The sequence below is a fragment of the Kogia breviceps genome, chromosome 4, assembly GCF_026419965.1.
Source record: "Kogia breviceps isolate mKogBre1 chromosome 4, mKogBre1 haplotype 1, whole genome shotgun sequence".
Taxonomy (NCBI): domain Eukaryota; kingdom Metazoa; phylum Chordata; class Mammalia; order Artiodactyla; family Physeteridae; genus Kogia; species Kogia breviceps.
The window spans coordinates 166,565,104-166,587,355 of record NC_081313.1 but is presented as its reverse complement, the minus strand read 5'-3'; the positions used below and the strand labels follow the sequence as shown (position 1 = coordinate 166,587,355).

General features: G+C 42.4%; 1 protein-coding gene across 1 annotated transcript in view; it reads right to left on the bottom strand.

Annotated features, from left to right (window-relative positions):
* The window catches only part of KCNIP1 (potassium voltage-gated channel interacting protein 1), a 207,732-nt gene that overhangs the window by 13,057 nt on the left and 172,423 nt on the right, over positions 1–22,252 (bottom strand). Inside the window, exon 2 of the mRNA XM_059061002.2 lies at positions 45–169. Coding sequence (XP_058916985.1) covers positions 45–169 — 125 coding nt within the window. The remainder of the gene's footprint in view (positions 1–44; positions 170–22,252) is intronic.

Sequence of the window (22,252 nt, the reverse complement as noted above, 5' to 3'; positions counted from 1 at the left end):
ATGGGAAATCCTGCCTGGGCCTTCAGAGGCCGTGTGGGTCTTACATTTTTGAAGCCTCGATAAAGGACTTGCAGCTCCCTCTTGGTGAAGTTGGTCTGGGCCTCAAGCTGCTCCAGTCCCTCAGGCCGATGGCAAACCATGGTCATCTCCAACTCGTCTTCAATCTTATCTGGAACCAGAGGAGATGGCATTGAAGCAGCTAACCTTGGTGGTCACTTGTCAGCCCACAGTCTGGGCTGTCAAAAGGGTGGTGTGGTGACCTGAGACGTAGGGTCATGGGCTGGGGGTCACACTGCAGATGACCTTCCTGCTTTGAACCCCACCTCCCTGCTCAGTCACTTTCTGTCTTACCATCAGTCCAGCCATGACTCCAGCTGTGTCGGATACCACCTAGGGAGGGAGCTCCAGCATTGGAGATAAACGTGTTGCAAGTGGAGATGAGGGCAGAAGTGCTAAAGATAAGTCCGTATGAACACATTTCCTTTTCTTTCAAAATAACTGCTCTGCATATTCAGTTTGCTGCCCATTGAACCATCTGAATATTCTAGAGACACAGGTAAGTGCGCAGATGGACTTACATCCTCCAAACAGCAAAGGGAGACAAATTTATAAAAAAAACCGTAGAGTAAACTCTCGCCATTTAGGAAACTAGAGGAAGACTAGCTTGATTTGGCAAAAAGTACAAATTACAGCATGTTAAGTATTAACTTAAAAATATGAATGCACTTCCCGGTATTGGATTATCTACCAGACATCCTCAAATAATAGGAAAATGACTTAAATGGGAGCTACTTTATATAAATGAAAGCTTCTGAAGTATTTGAAGGGCTCTAAAAACAGTTGTTTTAAGTAGTAGTTTATTCCTCCTACACTTACTATTATACAATGCAATATAATTTTGCACTCGTTATTTAGAAAGTGTCATTTAAAGTATCCCATTTAAAGTATCCCATCATCCCCTACTGTAGCATCACAAAATCTAAATAAGTGTAACTTTCAACATTTTACCATCACAGAAGGTGAGTGTTTTCCTCTGAGCCCTGCCAGAATGCTTTCTATCAATTTACTCCAATCAAGAAGCAATTGCCATCTAACCTTCTTGGCCCATTGTTGCCATGCAGGCATCACCAAATCCACATGTTGAACAACTGTAAATATGGGCTGGCAAGAGTAGTGATGAGATGGGCATCACTCCATGATGATGGAGAGCGAGGACAGGCTGAGTTTCTATCTGAGAGAACAGGATGAGCAGGTGCATTACACTGTGAACATTTCCCTAGCCAGTGTCAGTCTTTTTGCATCAGATTCTCTCCACAATTGTCACTTTTCCTTTGAGACTCTGACCTCAATGCAAAAGGAATCCATCACAGTGAGTTTATATCTCATACCTCCTCCCTAAGGTAATGGACATTTGGGTAAGGTTCCAAGGGAGAGACAGAAGAACCTGGTAACAATTCCCGATTGTCATCTTTCTTACATACTGGGAAACGCATATCATCTTATCCTACAGAGAGTAAAGCAGATTATTCAATATAAATAAGACTCTGTTTATGCAAAATAGCTGCAAGTGACCAATTTCCTTATAATTTGAATAGAGCCTTTAAATATTGTTATGTTTCTAGCTAACAAGTTAAGTAGCAATTACTTAAATACTGCAGCATTCTCAAACAAACAAAAAACCCCACATAAGTCTAATTCAGAATACTCACATATATTTTCAACTCATTTAAAATTAGAATTCAAGTTGTTGGTTTAAATTTCCTAGCATTAGACTTAATAGCAATTTTATTTTTAAAAATGCACAGATGTTTAACCCTGAAAAGAGGTGAAAGTTATATTAAAGTGTAAATAAGGAAGACACAAATGTATTTTTGGAAGAAAAGGTGTATTTTTGAAGGCATCTAGTATACATTTCCGAGTTTATCTTATCCAGAAGCTTAAAAGATTTTTTTTTTTCAGTATTGACTGTGATTAGATCCTTCACAGGCTCAGGGAAATCTCTTTGCAGAAGTTTGAGAGAATCTTTCTGACTCAGAAACTGCACTTGCTTACTGTCTCTTTCATTAAAAATGCACTGATTATAGATATATCAAATATTAAAACCACTTCATTAAGATAGAACTGGTTTGTTTACTGTCTGACCAGCAGGATCAGTTTCTGTATCGAAGAGAGTCTGTAACATCTGAATATTGACTGCCAGGCTTTTGTTTTGTTTTGCTTCTTCATCACCCTCTAATTGTCAGACTATGGTAACATCAGTTGCTGAAGGAAATTTACATATTTGGGATTCAAGGTGCTGATGCTGGGAAATTGCCCACACCGTGGGTGTTAGGGGCTTAAACCAGTGGTTCTTGAATTTTTTTTTTTTTTTTTTTTTTTACTGTGTTTCATAGTAAGAATTACAATTTACATCACAATCCAGTATACATAAAGGGAAAATTTTATAAAATGTTTTGAAGCAAGGGTTTCATGAAATGGAGTACCATTTCATGAAATGTTAGTTTCCCTCAGTAATGTGGGATATACTCTGTTCTCAAATTTAATCATTCCTTTATAAAAATGAGCTGATTGTGACTCTCATGGTCATTATTTGGGAATGGAAAACACTAATTTAATTTGCCTACACTCATAGCAACCTTATGGGTGCCTCTACAATGGCTTCTGCATAATTTAAGCATTCTTTTCCCTCACATCAGCTCTCCCTTCTCTTTCTCTGTATGCTTCATGGTTCTGGCCACTGTAAATACATTCTGAAGAAACTCTGAAAGGGGCTGTGGAGGTTTTAAAATCCTTGCTTTCCCCCCGGGGAGCCTCTGAGTGCTATCCAGGCAGTCCCACTAAGGGAAGGGGGGTGGCCCAGCTCTCTGGTTGGAGGAAGAGGAAACAAAATTAGCAGATGCGAGCCTCCTTGACAGTTTCTTCCGAGGTTTGTTAAGAGTTTCTGAGGCCAAGTGTTGCTTGTTATTATTATTTTTATTATTAAAAATAATGTTGAGCCAGTTACTAAGTCAGGTTGAGTTTGGATGATAAAGATAAAAATTAACCCTGAGATCTAACACAATGGTGATCGCTACCTAACAAGAATAAATCAGAATACCTTTTGTTTGTAAACTACTTTTACTCTGTAAAATGTTTTCATGCCCGTGTGTTGTCCCACTAAAGCTTTGTGTGTGGTGGGAAGCAGGGGAACATTACCCTCTCCATCAGAATATTAGGAAGATGGGGGTCCTAACAGATCAAGAGTTTTCTAACTATAAGTACCTTAAAAAGTGACGAACGATCTGTCACTGGGGGCAGTTAAAGCAAGATAGAATAACCAACTGTAGAGGATGCTACACAGGTAATTCCCAGACTGAAGGAAAGTTTGGAGGAGATGATTCAGATTATGTGGACCTTAATGTTTTGGGGTCACAGACTCTTTTAAGTGTGGATGAAAGCGATAGGCCCTCTTAAAAAAAGAAATGCACCTAACCATGGCACTCTGCCTATACTTTCCATGAGTTCCTGTAGCTTTCAAACACACGGAGCCCATGTTGAGGACTTCTAGCACGGGAGATGTCTTCCACACTCTGTCACTAACTGGCTTTGCCTGAGTCCTAGGTCACATAGGTGACAGGACTGGACCTCAAATCCAGCCAGTCCAGGGCCTGTTTTATAGATCTGGCTTCCATGTGCCTCTACAATGGCTTCTGCTTCCCTCGGGCACAAAACTGCAAATTGGTTGTAACCATCCTTGCAGTAGTTCTGCTCTAGACAAGCTCTGTGCCCGTGTGCAAGTGAGGCCCTTAGACTATGAGCCATAGGAGGGCCCAAGTCTTTGGTCTTCTCTCTGCTGAGGGTCTCCTCTGTTAGGTCCATCACCATTACACAGCCTTTCCCGCCTGGGGTTGTGGGTAAGGAGTGACTAAGACACACATAAAGTGGTGGCTGGTCTGCCTTATGTACTGTTGGTCAGGGATACTGGAAAGAAAGGAGGAAGTTTGCTGTTTAGGGCACAGAAAGTTGGTCAGTGAGAAGACAAATTACAAAATATATACTTGATTAAGAAGCTCTGCCACTGAAAGTAATGTGACCAAAGTAGTCAAGTTAGTTTAAACTTTTTTACCTCTCTGATACTGGTAATACCACCAGGGGATGTCTAGGAAAAAGTAAGAAAACATTTTACCAAAACCATTCATCAAACAAGCAAAACACACTTTTATTTTCCGTGGAAAGTCTGCTCTGAGGGTGTCCAGGTCACCATCCAGCTTGACATATGCGAAGAAGTCTCTTGTCAGCAGAGTTGGGACTGACCTTCTCCCATGGTCAGAACAGGCAAGAGCAACGGGTCACCTTGCAGTGCCCACGGAGCTCCTTGAGCATGCCCGCAGCCATGCAGCCATGCAGCCCGAAGAGAGATGGGATGGCATGGGGCAGAGGATGAACGGATGTGGATGGGCCTTGGAAATACCTGCATGTTTGATTGAAGAGTGGCTTATAAGATAACCCTCCACAACGGAGGCCCCATTGCCATGCTCTGCCACTTTGTGATTTGAAGCTGCATTTTTGCAGGATTCTTTATTCACTCACTCAACAACTATCAATGAAGTACCTACTATGTGTATCTCAGTGAATGAAACAACTCTGTTCCCTGCTTTCATGGAGCTTACAATCTACAAGTCTTTGCTTCTCTCTTTCCTTCTCAAGCTTGATAAGTAACACAGATACAGAAGAGGAGAAGGGGCTACTGAAGAAATGAATTAGCACATTCAGATGAGTGGGCAGGGCGGTTGAGGGCAAAATCCCCTATTACACTGAATATAAAACATAAGGAAAAACATCAGACCTGGAAAATCCTCCATTGCACGGTGGAGTAGGGTGGATCCAGGTCCCAGAGAGTGGGAAGCAGGCTCTATTTGCTGCTCTCCTGCTGGCCTGTTTGGACCGATTAGGGGGTCAGCCTAGTTTCCTCTGTAGGCTATTATGTGAACTTCCTCCTTTCTTTCCAGTATCCCTGACCAACAGTACATAAGGCAGACCAGCCACCACTTTAAGTGTGTCTTAGTCACTCCTTACGCACAACCCCAGGCGGGAAAGGCTTATTTTCCTGCTGCCCCTGAAAGTGGTGGTATAGGTGGGTGTCCTTTGGTAAATATTTCTGCTCTTGTCTCCTGACCTGAATCCCATGGGAGAAACTTATTTTGCTGGATTTAATTGCCCCCTTTTATCACTCTGATAGGTAGCATGTGTATTTATTTGTTTTTCTAGTAGAGGTTATTTTTAGAACGGTTTTAAGTTTATAGAAAAACTGCACAGAAAATATAGAGTTCTTATGTACCCCACCCTCACAGTGTCCCCTATTTTAACATCTTGCATTGGTGTGGTGTATTTGTTACAATTGAAAAGCCAGGATTGATATATTATTTTTAATTAAAGCCCATAGTTTACATTTGAGTTCACTCTTTGTGTGGTAGAGTTCTATAGGTTTTGACAAAGGTATAATGCCATGTATCCACCATTATAGTATCCTACAGAATAGTTTTACTGCTCCAGAAATGCTAGGGCAGCATTCTTGCAGAGATATATCTAAAACTATGGACTGACCTTCTCTGGCATGCCAGGAATGTGACAGGTATTGGGAGAGAGATGAAAAGATATAATGTCTGTTCATATGGAGTTCTTAGACTGATGGGTAGGGCACACACATAGACCAAGAATTACAAACTCAAGTGCCAATATTAGTTGGTAGGTAATTTAGATAAGTTGGATGATGTATGTACAACCATAGAGAGTGGTGGAGACTGAGAACTGGAGAGCCATTGCCCCATGAAAGGGAAATAGCTGTTATGCAGCCAGTTGTTGTCATGTAGAATTTAAGCCTGGGGAGTCCAGATCTTCAGATTTTTCAAGAGAAGCCACTATTAAAAAGATGATTTGTGTCCTGATTCCTAGGCTGTTACCAATGAATTTAACATTTATACATACAGCATGGGCCAAATATAATATTCCTGTTTGTACAATATTGTGAATTGCTGGTCTGGAATTCTTCATTGGCAAATCATTCCAAGCAGTGTGGATATGGCTAAGACACTGGGAGCCAAGAGAAGGAAGCTCTTAACTAATGCCACTTGGATGGAGAGGACCAGAAGGGGCCGCAGGGAAGATTTCAAGGGGAGGTGGTAATTTATTTGAGTCTTGAAGGAGAGGGACAAAGGAACCGCATATGAAAAGGCACAGAAGCCGAAAAGGCCCTGGAATGGTAGGCTTTCTTTTAGCAGAGCTGACCTCTCACTGAGAAAAGCTAGAAAAGGAGGATTAAGAAAATCACATCTGTTTGGAGAGCTACCAAGATAGCCTGAACTTTAGAAGCCATGATTCTGGAGGGAAGAAAAACTCATTAAAGGGAGTCTGACAATCAATGCTGCTTTTTAACTCAAGTGTATTTACAGTGGCATGGGTAATGAGATTGAGAAACTGAGCAAAAATGGTCTGCTGAGCAAAGAATGTGCGCAGACCTCTCAGCAATCTGGGAAGACAAAAATTGGATCAGTGCCACAAAGACATTCAGGACTTGAGGGGCCCAGACTGGAGGGGCCACAGAGAAATGAGCCTGGCAGCTCTAGCTGCTTATTCCCTCAAGGCTTTTGCTAATTCCTAAGTGACACAGGTCAAGAGAAACTGAGCAAAAGCCACGGCCAAAATGTGGTAGAGCCAAAGAGAGCTTTTGGCAGGCTCACAGTGTTGGGAGTTGAGTGCTGGAGTTCTGGGTCTTCCGAGGAGGAGGAGGGTTCCTGGTAAACACCCAGGCTTTCAGTTTGACCCCTAAAGGATTACATTCTAGGAGCAAGAACAAGTTAGAAATAGATCAGGCCTTACAAAGATTGAAATCCAGCCTCAAAATAGCTCAGTCCCTGTTTGGATTAAGTTTATCTGCCCCTACTCTGTTACCTCCTAGAAGTTGAAGGCTCAGCTAGGTAGTTTACAGATTTTTTTATTCTAATGTCCACTTTTCATTGAAAACTTGCCAGGCATATTAAGAGACAGGACCAAAAGAAAAAGATAGGATATAGCAATGTAGTAATAGATTTATGGGATTTAGATATTGGATCAGTCAAGCATGGGCTTTAAAATAATAATGAAATATGCTCAAGAAAATAGATAAAAAGGTGGAGAATTCTACCAGAGGACCAGAATATATACAAGAAAGTAAGTTTAAAACTCTAGAATTGAAAAGTGTATTATCCAAAATTAACAACTAAATAGACCAATTTATCAGTAGGTTATGCACAGATGAAGAGAAAATTAATGATTTGGTAGATAGGTCGAGAGAAAAATATACTTACTGATGCACAAGAGAGAAAAAAAATGGGAAGTACAGATAAGAGCATAAGACATGATGAAAAATTCTAACTTAGGTATAACTGGAGTTCCAGAAAGGAAGGAGATAAAGAATGATGCTGAAGCAATATTTGAAGAGATAAATGAATGAGAATTTTAAAAATGGATATAATAAATCAAGCCACAGATTCAAGAAGCACTACAAACCTCAAGCAGATAATCACAAAGAAAAACCACACCGAGGAACATCACAGTAAAACTGCTGAAATGCAAAGACAAATAGAAAATCTTCCATACAAGACAGTAATCTTCAAGTTATAAGCAAACCTTAACTAAATGCTGCTTGCAAGCATAAAGACACAGCAAAGGCAAAAGTAAAAGAATGTAAAAGGATACAGCATGCAAATACGAATCAAGAAATCCTGTCATGGCTATTTTAACATCAGCTAAAATAAACTTTAAGGCAAAAAGCTTTGCTGGAGAGAAAGAGGGAGTTTTCATAATGAAAGGGGCCATTCACTAGGAAGTCATAACAAAATTCTAAATTAGTATGCAATAAGAATATAACTTCAAAATCCATGTAAAGCAAAGGCTGACAGACCCAAAAGGAGAAATAGCAAATTCATAATCAGAATTGGAGATTTTAAAACACCTCTCTCAGAAACTGATAAAAGATCAATAAGGGTATAGAAGATATGAGCAATGCAGTGAACAAACTTGGCCTCACTGACTCATGTAAGATCTCTTTACCCAACAATCATAGAATACACACCCCTTCCAAGTGCACATAGAACACTTACCAAAATTGATCGTTTCCTGGCTCCTAAAGCCAATCTCAAAAAAGTTCAAAGAACTGAAATTATTCAGAATGTTTTCTGTCCAAAGGGAAATTAAACAAGAAATCAAGAGTAAAAAGAAAACAAGGAAATCTCCAAATGTATGGAAATCAAGCAACCTGGTTCTAATTCCTAAGTGTCCCATGTATCAAAGAAGAAATCTCATGGAAATCAGAAAGTATTTTGAAGTAAATGACAATGAAAAGATGACATAGTGAAACTTGTGGGATGCCATTAAAACTGTACCCAGAGGAAAGTTTAAAAGAGCATAACATACTCGAGCTGCAAATAATTTATGTGACAGTGTGCATGAAATTGAATGCTGTGCTATCTCTTCTATCATATTTTTCGTGTTTCCAGAGATTCATTTTTAATTTTGCCTAAACTATGTTGGTTACACTGGAGACTATATTAGTGATAGCATGCTGGCATTTGAAAATGTAATTTTTTACTCTCCCCTATACATAGTTTGTTGGTTTATTCTGGGCAACTTTAACACCATCTTTCGATTGACAGATTACCCCAAGGTAATCAGGGGTGGAGATCCTTGTTGGTGTCTGTGTGGAGCAGAGGGGGAAATAAGCTCCAATTGGACCCTTAAGTATAATCCTGGAAGCTGAGATTCTTACAGCCAAGGCTTAGAGGTGAGTCATAAGCTCAAGCAGACACACACAGCACACAACTCATCAACTCTGAATTTTATAAGCTTAACGATGAGTCCCAGGAGTGCTGAGCCTTGATAAAGATTTTTCTGAGTGTTCCAGACATTTTTTTCAGTCTTCTTGGTTCAATAAAACTCAAATCATGTTTTGCTCCAAGCATTGGTTCTCTTAATCTTGAAACCCTCCAGACCATTTTAAACAAAACTGAATTTATATGTTTCTCATTCATTTACACCTTAGTCCTGAAAATGTTCTGAAAAAAAGAGTCCTACCAAAAATAATATTTGAGTACTGCTACTTTCATCAGATGGGAGGTTTTCCAGATGAAATGTCTCAAAATATATACATATACATATATATATATATATATATACACTTACTTGAAATATATATGTGTGTGTATGTATACATATATAGAGAGAGAGACAGAGAGAGAGAGAGAAAGTATTTCAGTTCTCTGACCTTTCTCCTCAAATGGGGGTGTTTTTGAGGGTGGCCTTCAGATCAGCACACAGGGTGGGGTGCGTGGAAGGGGCATGTCAGATGCACCTTGCACTTCTTGGGGGTGGTGGTAGTGGTAGTGGTAGAAATCGTCAGCAATTACTAAAAGTCCACAAAATCACTACACAGTTTGTGACGTAAGTCACCATTCTTTTGATTGTGTGGCAGTGTAACATTCACACAGTTTCCACCAAGAATGAAAAAACAAAGAAACTCCTGGGAAAGAAGTAAGTCACCTACTACGTCCCAGGGTTGGCAGGAAGAAGGAGCCCTAAACGGTGTTTCAGGACAAGGAGCAAAGTCTACATATATTAGGGACTCTTGTGTCCCCTCATCTCCAAAGCAAACACTTCTGTCCAGCTAAGCCCCCGACCAGGCTGCAGAGTAGAAATAAATGTCAGGTTCACTGCAGTGTCTCAGCCACAAGCGAAAATCTCTAGATAATGTTGTAAGTGGACCTCTTTGTCTGGAAAAAGTGTCCCAGGATGAATTAGTGTCCCAGGATGAATAAATCATTGATGATTTATTTAGGTAGCTCCAGCAGTTTCTACAGCTCTAGGGGGGAATTCGTTATATCCTGCCACCAGCTAGTATTCCGGAAGCAGTGGGGAAACCTCCCACCGTGTCTCCTTTGGTCTCAGCTGGACGTTGCTCTGAAGTTCCAGCACATGGGGACAGTCAGTTAATGAGCAGTGGCTGCCCTGCTTTGGGGACAGAGGGCATACTACGCAGGATGAGTGGTTCTAGAATATTTCTGCAGGAAATCAGGGGATTACATGGGTGGAGTTTTGTTACTTCTCTTGACTGGGAGGCTAAAATGATTTATTGCAAATGAGGAGGAGGAAAAAATAGTGTCTAGATGCTTTTAGTTTTAAGATGGAAAAATGAAGGTACAGAGAGAGGCTGAAGGAATTACTCAAAGGAAAAGTAAAATTGCCATGTGAATAAGACTGATCTCAGGTTGGCATAGAATTTTCTCATTCATGGAAACTCACTGGATCAAGGTCAGGCTAAGGTGTCAGTCTTTCAGTCTGCTTTTTGAAGAGTAGTTCACTGCCATCCAGATAACTTGACAACTTCCTGAGTGATGGTTTCCAAGCAGAGGGTTTGCTTTGATGCGCTGGTAAGTGTTTAACAACTGGCTCTTGGGGGAGTGGGGGAGAAGCCTGCTTGATACAATTTTCCAATATCCTTGGTGCAAATATTCCCATCATAGCCTAGTTCAGACTATCAACATGAAGTCACTGAATATGGATTTGGGAAGTGAAACCCATGATTCACCAGTATGACCTGACTCCATCACATTATAACTACTATTTTAGAAGAGCTGTCTTATGCTCAACCCTCCCAAATTCATGTACTAAAGACCTGAAAACCAGTTCAATACTCGTGAAATACTCAATTTCACAGAGTAGGTTTAGCCCCTGTAACCCAACCAACTAAACCCTTTCTTTGTTAGTAGAAAAATAAACTCCTGTATGCCATACAGAATAATCACAAGCAGGGAAATAATGGAGACTGGCCAAGTGAACTTTTTCTGGAATTCAGTATTAATGTGTCCTCATATTAAGTGCCTGTCTTGGTGAGCTCAGAGAGCATGCTAATAGTTTTAGAATTGATCTAATCATCTCACTGTTCCTAGGAGGTATGTGGTCATTAGACTAATTTGAGTTATAATCATACCCATCTTGTAGCTGTGAATCTAAAGACATAAGATATATAAAGTGCTCTCTGCATACAGTAGGTGCACAAAAATGTTATTCCCACCTTCTAGTGTATTAAGATTGTGATTTTAAGGGTCATTCTCAACAGCAGAATCCAATAATCATGTCTGTTAGACACTTTCTAGGTCACGATTACAACTTTTCTGATGGATCTAGTTAATTACGTGTGCTTCTCTTCGATATAGGAAAATTTTCTTATTCTGTGATTTACTCTGTCAGATAGGCACCCAGTTGCCAGTTCAGGTTGGACATTAACTAGCTGAAGCGAATATTATCATTCTATATTAACTGCAATGGACAATGCAAACACAAGACTCTGGATGAAAGAGCTGTTAAGCATGTTGGTCTGCAGACTGCCAGGGAACAGGGCAGTTTCTGTGGGTGGTAGACACCAGAAATGCAGGGCCTGCAGTGTTAGCAAATAGACATAATAACTGCCGGTCATTGAGAAAATTTCCTGCCTCTTCTCCCTTGGAGTTATTACATGGCTCCATGTCCTCTGCCCTTAATAATCCAGACAGTTACAATGTGCATTTCTATGGTCCACTTCTCAGCTGGAGAAGGGAATTGGATGTTACCCTCAACTGGAACAGGAGCTGCCAAATGCAAGGACTGCAGCCAGGTTGTCTGAGAATGTCTGCCTGCCTGCCCAGAGGCAGGGAAAAGGTGGCAAGGTGTCATCTCCAGGACTCATCTCGGAAGCCTGTTAACCGTGCACTTAATAAATGAAGGCTTGGCAGACACACCTTGAATTATTAATGAAGTTATTCAGCTTTGATTGTTTCCTTCTTTGGTGGAAAGGTTATTCACTCAAATGCCTTTGATTAGACTATACAATACATCACAGTTGGGCCTATTTTATGTGCAACTTTATGGTGATAATAGTTCTGTCTCATTTAGAAGCAAATCAGATGTTATGAACTTCGTGATTTATTAATGTTTTGATTTCTATAAATGTCAGTACATCTCACATCCCATCAGAGAGCCGGAGAACAATCAGTGCAGGGCCAATAAAAATGTAAAATGAAACCATCGTTAAAAAAAGGAAAGAGTGTCTGTTAAAAAGCCCTGCTGCCTCTCTGAATTGTTTCAGGATCCAGGTCATTACCACGAAGGCCTCCTCCACCCCCCAGCCCCACCCCTACCCCCTGCACAGCCCCACTTAAGCACAGACTGCATGAGACAGTCTGGGGAAGCTCCATCCTGCTTGTGTATTCTGTGTGGACCGAAATAAAACACAAGAGGTGAAGAGTCGAAACTGGAGGGGCCCCTGGAGCCTGAACCCAAACTTCTCATCCTCGAGAAAGCAGGATAAGGGGGTCCCTCTCCATCAAATTCACCCCACTACAACCCACCACCTCTCTGCTGAATCTTCAGGATAAAGCCCAGATTCCCCAGCTGGCGATGAAGAGTCTATCCTGGGGGCCCAGTTTACCTTTCCAGGACAATTCCCTACAACTACACGGCATGGATCTTTTGCAATAGCTGCAGATTCTACTGGTATGTGGACCCCTATCTCTGCCAGAGCATGTGATCAGCTGATCCCAATCCCAGGCACCCTTGAGACCTAAGAGCCATCTCCTCCGGGCAGCTCTCAAAAACCACCACATGGAAGGCTCTCGGTCTGTCCAAACTCCTGAAGCACTTATTATCTCTGAAGAATCACCCAGTAGGTATCAGAATCTACCTTTGGGTGTTGCAGTTACATTTACAGGAGTGAGATGAGGTGGAGTGGGGGTAGGGAGACTGTGTCTTGTCCTTATCTTTGTTTTATTTTTAGTATCCTACTATATGATGTCTAGTATCTGCTTTGCACATAGTAGGTGAATAGTAAGTGCTCATTATTTGCTAAAAGTGTGTAGAGCTATTAGCAGCTGAATGGGAATTACATTAAGAGTCCCAAGACAGCAGCCAAGAGACTATCTGGAAAGCAGCTGGCTAATTTAGTGGCTAATTCCATCATTTGACAGTTTAGTTCAGAAATCACAATCTGGCAGTCCACAGGGTACAGTTGTTATCTCACTCCTTTTAAATGTGAATTTTGCCAACATTTATTTCACATAAAATATGGATTTTGGCTTCTCTCTAGAAATCTGAAGTTACAGCTATGCAGGCCTGCATTATCACATAGCACAACTGGCTGGAGCGGAGAAGCTGCTCACTCTAGACAGAGCAAGTGTACTCTAGTAAACCACAGACCCTACTACTCCCTATTACCTCTCCAACGCTAAGACGAAGGGAGAGTTGTTATCTATCATCATTCATTTACATTAACTGCCTGAGTCTGTGGTCCTGTTTAACAGCCCCTCTCTCCTACCCCATACCATGTTTTCCCAAGTGACATTTGTGTGTTTTGTGATATTCTAGAAACGTGACCGAATTTCACTTTTCGGGTTCCAGGCAACATGGAGAAAAAAAGGGTGCCCTATGATTAGAGAGGACCTTTGTACAGATTTAGGCTGTGTCCTTAGATGATGCTTCTATGTTGCTAACATCACATGCATCAAGCATGAGGTTGACATACAGGTTCTGTTTCAGTACATTTCAGCCTTCTATTTACAGAGCACTCTTCACGTCGCTTAACTCCTGTGAGATACGTGTTATATTATTTTCATTTTACAGAGGAGAAAACTGAGGTTCAGAGAAAAAATTATTATTCCCTTTTATTAAGAGAAATGGAATCAGAGATCTTATGAGACATCCCTGAGGTTATCAAGATGGTGAGTAGAAGTGCAAAGACTAATCTCATCATCTGATTGACAGTCGGATACTTACTGGCATAAAGGACCACCCTGGGGGTCTCCCCTGGGCCCACTCCTGTGCCTTTGTGTTTGTTCCTCTGTCTCAGCAAATCAGGGGCTACATTCCTCTACCTAAGCTTCTCATACTTTCTGCACTTGAGGATTTACAGAGCCCAGTCTGTGGCAGGAGGGAAGACACCAAGTGGCTTCAGGTTTTTCTCCCCATAACTTCCCCTGCCTCAAACTCTGCCATCCATTTAGCATTTCTAATTTTGTTTCCTGTTTCTGAGTATGAGGGTAGCCTTCACTCTGGGTGACAAGTTGTAGAAGTCACAGAGCATATGAGTTACGGAGAGGTACATTGATCCTGCTCTCTAACTTCACAGATATGGCTCCCGGGGCCCAGAGAGAGAACCGGACTTGTCCAAGGTCACACACTGGATTCCTGGCAGAGCAGGATTAAACTCAGGTTAGTCCTTCTGGCAATCCAGTATTTTTTTTCACAGCACTATTTACTCCTTCAACAAATAATTACTGAGTGCCTACTAGATGCCAGCCACTCTTTCAGGCACTGGGGATAAAGAAGTGAACAGAGGTGGTGATGTATCCTGTGAATGATGATAAAGCAGGGTTACAGGACTAGAGAAATGGGTCACGGGAGGCACTATTTTATACAGGGTGGTCGGGGAAGGTGGCAACCCAATTAGGCATCAGTAAGTGGGGAATAATGGTAAGCTTTGAAGCCAAAATAGGTCTGAATCCCAGCCCTGCAGCTTAATAGTGGACGAGCCTGAGCAAGTTCTGTATTCCGAGACTCACAGTAAAATGGGCACAGTAGCACCCATCTCCCAGGCTGTTGGGATCAGAGGAACCACTGCACAGAAAGTGCCTGACTTATAGAAGGCACTCAGTGAAGTCCCCTCCTCACTTTAGTGTAGGGGCCTCAGCTTTCTAATAGGTGTCTTTGCTTGGCTATGAGAGGGATGCAACCTACAAAGAGCCCACATAACACTCCATTTTCCAGGGTTGGCCAGCTAGGAGGCTTTTGTAGATTAAGAGGATGAACGAGCCAGGGTTAATTAGCTGAGTTAGTTTGTGAATGCATTAGTGGGTCACAGGGCTCTGAAGCTATTTAATCTGAGGAGTGGTGGGTGGCAACTTCTAAGCTTGGAGTGATGCTTTGATGAAACTTCCCAGATTGGAGCTGTGGCTTGGAATTCCCAGCCCTTCTGAGAGAAACAGTATTTCTCATCATTAGACATAAGTCTCAAAGTGGCTTACAGTAAAGCTTAAGTTGGATCATAGAAGTCTTTGAAAATTAAGTCTCAAATGTAGGAAACCCAAACAGCTTCTGCACGTGCCTTCTCTGTGAAGCCTTCCCAGGCCCCCCGGCCTTCATCTCGAGGCCTGATAAATTCTGTCTATAGCGGTCAATTCTATGGGATTACGGGGTGGCGACACTGCAGGAGAAGAGACACTTTTCCTTTTCACTTTACAGCTTTGTTACCGTTTGAAATATTTTTTAAGCTATATGTATGGATTGCTATTATAATTTTAATGTTTTGATTAAAAACATTACATTTTGAGTAGGATAATGTAAGTAGATGCCATTTATTTCATTGTGAAGCTGGTCCTAGTTAAGTCTGGCCCAGTGCAATCGGTGTTTTCTAGTGCAATGGGTCTAGTTGTGTTTGTTGTGATGTTGCTTTTGTGGAATCAAAGTTTTTTCAAACAAAAGATTATTTGTGATGATCACTGGTGCTCATCACAAACTATTTTTGGTTCTCCTTCCAAGCACTTCCTGCTCCGTTGGATGCACTTCCTGCTCCTTTGAAGTTAGATATTATCATGTGACTGGTGTTGGCCAATCCAATGGGAACAGGGGTGATGTGTGTCCTGGGGTGAAGGTAGAGATTAAGCAAATGATCTATGAATTACAACTGAGCAAAGTGCTATGAAGGAAAGGTAGGGGATGTCATAGGAACTTAAACAGAAAGACCTAGCCGTGACTGCAGGGCTTCTCTGTAGCAGTCCAGAAGGACGGGAAGGGGCTGGCCAGGTGGAGAGTGAGGGCAGCAGTAAGGAACAGCCTCTTCAAGGACTCTGAGGTGGGAAGAAGAGAGGCCCGCTCTAGGAGGTGACATCTGCATCTAGGAGAGGACAGAAAGCCCCCCAGTACGTCTGGAGGCTGGGATGTGGTGAATAAGGGACACAGGATGTGAGGCGGGCATGGACCATATTGTGTCAGGCTTGAGGCCCATGTGAACAGTTTTAGGAGAGTGGCAAACAGCAAAGCAAGTACAGTACAGAGGGTTTTATTTTTTTGAGAAGCCAGTGGAGAGTTATGAGTTATAATATTAATCACCCAATGAGGGCTGATGTTAATCATAAGAGAACTGATGCATCCTTGGCTCCTTCCCACTTGCTGGGACTTCATGGAGAATGGCTTTGCAGTGCAGGTCTCTGCCTGATGGCTTTGCACCCTTCCTGTCCTTGCTGGCTCATTGCAATAGAGAGCCTCTGTTAAGCAAACAGGACTGAGACCTTAGACTTGGTCCCAGCTCTCTGCAAGTGAGGGAAAGGGAGGAAAGTCTTTTTCTCCCTATCAGTTAATAATAATACCTACAATTTGAGATATTTGAAGTTTCAGCTGGAATGCCAAGGGGCATGGTTATTCCTATTTAGAATGCCATAGGCTGAGTCAGGCTTGGCTGGAGACCTGACTCCATGGCATCAAGTAAACTAAAGCTGAAGAAAATCTCCTAGGACTGTTAAGATTTTTTTCTAGCTAATCAGTAACTTCCTTCATTATTATTTTAGTTGGCCCATGACCCTGAAGGGGGAAACAGGTCCTAGTAGTTGTAATTAAAAGGGAGAGATTAAATATGCAAAAGAGATGTAATAATTATTGAAGCAAAGTCTAGAAAGCTAGGAAGCAATGGGACCAGGATTAAGGATGTGGGTAACCCTGTACGTATTTCATATCATTTCTCAGAAATATTCCTAAAAGTGGAAAAAAGAAGCCTTTATAAAATAGGAAATTTCTGTCTATTTATCTATCTATCGATCTACCTATCTCTAGCATATCATACATAAAAGTTTTAGCAGTGGTTATCTGTGAAGGTTGGGGTTTGGATGGCTGTTATATGTGTATTTTTTAAACTTTCTGCAATGATTAAGTACAAATTTCTAAAAAGGAGAAATCCATGAAGGTTATTCTTAAGTCAACTTAAAGAACAAATGCGGAACACCTCGGAAGCCCTGATTGGGGGTGGGCAGATGAGGATGGAGCACCTCTGGCTTGGGGAAATCTTTGTGTAGCCTTGGCAACAGGTTAGACTCATCAATCTCAGTTTTAACACTGGGAAACAGTAGAAACCATCTCTACTTTTTAGGGCTCTTGTGAGATTTCAGTAAGTTGATGAACAAAGATGCAACTGGCATGGAGTACAGGTTCAGCAGGTGATAAACAGTTCCTGATAACTCTTCCCTGACCTATGAAGAAAAAGAGACACAGCCCGGCTAGAAGCAACAGTTTGGACAGGGTGCCCTCTAGTCTAGAGGAGGCATTTCTCAGATATCAGGGGGTGGGAATGAGGGGGGAGGGTCTTCTATTGGTCAGAATAGTAGCTGACATTTCAGAAGCATTTCCTAGGTACCAGACCAGCATCTAGGGCTTCATGTATATTATCTCACATAACCCTTCCCAAACCCTGTGAGCTCCACACTGCTACCGTTTTAAAGACAAAGAACCTGACACTCAGAGATGTAAGGTAATCTGCCCAAGGCCACACAGTTAGTAAATGACAGACCTGAGACTCAAATCCAGGTCTGCTTGATGCCAAAACCCATATTCCTAACTGCTGTGTTATATTGCATGAGCTTTATATCCACATCAAACTGGGTTAAAATCCCAGCTTTGTCACTTGGATGTGATCTAACCCAGGTCTCATGGTCCTCATGGGGACTAAATGTGACAAGGTATGTGTACGACCTGTGCCTGGTACCCAGGAGTGCTTGTCATGTGGCGGCTCCCTTGATTCCACATCTGGGTCCCAAGAGGATATTCCCACAGCTTTTTGGTCTTCTGAGGAAGTTTCTGAAAGCTATGCTGCTGAAAAAGCAATTTTTTGCTGTAGCTGTGTGGATAGATTTTTAATATTTAATTAGGGAGACCTTCAGCTTGGAGAGAGGGCAGGACTTGTTATTAAATCCCTGCTGCTTGGTCTCCCTCACTTGCCCGTGGGATTATTCATTCATTTCCAGTCACACAATTTAATATTGCAACAGCTAATGGGGAGATGTTGATAATTTGTAAAACTGGTTGGTCCCGAGGCCACTAGAGAAGCTCCACGCCTGGGCCTGGTGTGGGGCTAAAGCAGATGCTCTGGAAAGAGGGCTCCTGAGAGCTTCCTGCTTATTATCTTCAAACATTCATGACTGCCTTCTGAGAAGCCATGTTGAGAGCAATGAAGGCTAGAGGGTTCACTGCACAGTTGCATCCTCAAGGAGTTAGGACACTGAGACACCTGCATTAAATGCATTAAAGGGTTTTCGTGGTAAAATTCATACCCAGGATTTGTTTTAATCAGGTACCTTAAGACACACAGACATGAAAATGACTGTCATGAAGGAAGAAGTTTATACTCACAGAGCCCTGGAAATGGGAGGCACAGTATGCCAATGCAGGGCCACACAGGGAAGCACCAGGGTCAGTCAGGAGGCAGAGATGGATTAGAGGGGAGGGAATGGCCCAGAGCCTTTGCTGGGGATTTTGTGGGAAGGAATTGGCAAGGCAGGATAGGTATGCTGAGTAAGCTTAGGATTGGAAAGTTTGAACAATGTGGCAGCCTCTGGGCTACAGTGGTGGTCCCTAGTTGTCTGGTACCTGGCCCTGGGGTGATTTAGGGCAGAGAGAATATTGGCTTGGCGTGTGAGAGTTAGATAAAGGAGACCATTGCAGTCTGGGCTCTGGATTGGCTGGCTTGTGTACAAAGGTACACTTACAGAGTAGTCATTTGTTATCCCTAGGAATTAACTAGCTCTGTAGGGGGGCAGTCTCTCCAGGATGAAGGCCCCAAATGCCAGAGCATCAAGAATACAGAAAATTAGAAAATACAGTCAATGGAGTTTGGTTCTGCAGTTAGATAGACATGGGTTAAAAATGCCTACTTTGACATTTCCTAGCTCGGGCATTGGGCATGAACATCCCTGGGACTCAATTTCACATACTCAGTCTCTCCCCTAAGGACTACTGCAAAAGTCCAGCCTTCAGCCTGTAGGCTCAACCATATACCAATGCATTCTCTGCATGAATAGGCAGAAGGATCTTTGTTAAACAGTCATTCATAGAGCACATAATTATGGAGTATCTAGTACATGCCAGGCACCTTGACAGGCAATGTGATTACAATGGTGAGCAAAGGCAGATGTGGTTCTTGTTCCCAGTGAGGTTATGGTTTGGAGCATGGGAGACTTAACCTCAGAATCACAGACACAAGTACAAAATTATACTTGAGAAGTTCTGTAAGGTGGAGCTATTCCACGCTATGCGGGGGGAGTGGCTGGGGGCTGTGGTGTAGTATAGGCAGTCAGGGAAGATTTCCCTGAGGGAGTGACAGTGGGCATGAAATCTAAAGCCATGGGAGCTCACTAGATAGGAAAGAAGGTGTGTGTGTGTGTGTGTGTGTGTGTGTGTGTGTGTGTGTGTGTGTGTGTGCGCGTGCGCGTGTGTGTGTGTGTGTGTGTGTGAGAGATTCTAAGTGGTGGGGGGAAGATGGGGTGGAGCTTTTCAGCAATCTCTTGTGTAGAGGCTCTGGGGAAGAAGACAAGGTGTTCAAAGGAAATACATCTGAATATGCCCCCAACTTTAAAGCCTTTAATGGCTCCCTACTGCCCGCAGGACAAAGGCCATGCTCTTTAATGAGGTGGTCAAGGTCCTTTATGATCTGCTCCCTGCTTAGCTTTCAGGTTTTTTTTTTTTATTTTATTTTTTTGCGGTACGCGGGCCTCTCACTGTTGTGGCCTCTCCTGTTGCGGAGCACAGGCTCCGGACGCGCAGACTCAGCGGCCATGGCTCACGGGCCCAGCCACTCCGCGGCACATGGGATCTTCCCGGACAGGGGCACGAACCCGTGTCCCCTGCATCGGCAGGTGGATTCTCAACCACTGCACCACCAGGGAAACCCAGCTTTCAGGTTTTATATGTTGCTTCTCTCCTACTCACTGTCACCCCGCTACACATCTACTCACTCTCTAGAGGTACTTGCTGTTCCCCCAACACAACTTCCTGGGTGACATTTTCATAGCTTTGCATGTGCTCCTGCCCCCATCTGGTGCCTGATTTCCTTCTCTCTCTGCCGGCTTATTTCCTGGGCCTCCTTCAAATCTATCCCATTGCATTGCACACCTCCACAGGACACTATTTAGACTACAGTGTGAATGGTGCTTGGTGGCATTGTGCAGCTCTCTATAAAATGTCACCTCAAGGGCTACTTCCTCTGAAATGGAAGTTTTTCTGTCTTCTCCAGACAGCATCAGTTAAGATCCCTCTCCTGCAGCATCCATCACATGGCATGGTAAATACACAAAGGCTTTTCTGTCTCTCTTGATCATGGGCTCCTTGACGATATGGCAAGTTAAGTCACTCACCTACCAAATATGTATTGCGCTCCTGTTCTGTGCCAAGTACTGTTCTAGGCGCCTGCAACGTGGTCACAAATAAGTCAGACAAGTGATCTGTTCATCAGGGCTGAGATGTTAAACAAATAATCACACAAATGAATTGCATAATTATGCAGTTATGAGTTGTCTTAAGTGCTGTGAAGGAAAAGAGTGGTGGCAGCATGAGTCAGAAAAACCAGAAGGAACCTAGTTTAAGTTTGGGGGAAGGAGAGTCTGCAGACATATAAGCTGAAAGTAAAGATGGGAAAGAGTGGTGAAGAGTTTCAGGGAGAGGAATAGCATGTGCAAGGATTATGAGATGAGAACGAGCTTGGTCTTTTGAGGAACTAAGTGGAGGCCAAGTGGTGGAGCAGAATGATGGAATGATGGAAGGAGGACGTATCAGATAAGATGGCAATTGGTCAAATTAGCCAACTTCAGGATTTTATCTTTAAAGCATTGGGAAGCAGAGGTATCAAGTTTATAATTGCCCCAAACCAACCTAATTAAGCTTAAAAGTTTTTGCACAGCAAAGGAAACCACTGATGAAATGAAAATATAACCTACTGAATGGGAGAAAATATGTGCAAATGATATGACTGATAAGAGATTAATATCCAACATATATAAACAGCTCATACAACTTGACGACAAAAAAATGAACAACTCGATTAAAAAATGGGCAGAAGGGGTTTCCCTGGTGGCTCAGTGGTTGAGAGTCCGCCTGAGGATGCAGGGGACACGGGTTCGTGTCTCAGTCTGGGGGCATCCCACATGCCGCGGAGCAGCTGGGCCCGTGAGCCATGGCCGCTGAGCCTGTGCGTCAGGAGCATGTGTTCTGTGGCGGGAGACGCCACAACAGTGAGAGGCCCGTGTATCACACACACACACACACACACACACACACACACACACACACATACAAAAAAAAGGGCAGAAGAACTGAATAGACATTTTTCCAAAGAGGAAATGCAGATGGCCAACAGGCACATGAAAAGATGCTCAGCGTCACTAATCATCAGGGAAATGCAAATCAAAAGCACAATGAGATATCACCTCACACCTGTCAGCATGACTGTCATCAAAAAGAACACAAATAATAAATGTTGGCAAGGATGTGTAGAAAAGGGATCCCTCCTACACTGCTGATGGGAATGTAAATTGGTGCAGCCACTGTAGAAAACAGTATGAAGGTTTCTTAAAAAGCTAAAAGTAGAACTGCCATGACTCAATGCTGGGTATATATCTGAAAAAAAAAAAAAACTAATTTGAAAAGATACATGTACCCCAGTGTTCATAGCAGCATTACTTACATTTGCCAAAATATGAAAGCAACCTAAGTGTCCATCACAGATGAATGGACCAAGAAGATGTGGTTGATACACACACACACACACACACACACACACACACACACACACACACACAATGGAATACTAACTACTCAGCCATGAAACAGAATGAAATTTTGCCATTTGCATCAACATGGATGGACTTGGAGGGCATTATACTAAGTGAAATAAGTCAGACAGAAAAAAACAAATGCTTTATGATATCACAATACGTGGAATCTAAAAAGACAACGAACTAGTAAATACAACAAAAAAGAAGTAGACTCACAGATATAAAGAACAAACTGGTGGTTACCAGTGAGGAGGGGGAAGGGGGCAATATAGGGGTGAAGGAGTGGGAGGTATACACTATTGCGTATAAGATAGACTACAAGGATGTATTGTACAACATGGGGAATATAGTTAGTATTTTGTAATAGCTGTAAATGGAGTATAACCTTTAAAAATTGTGTTTAA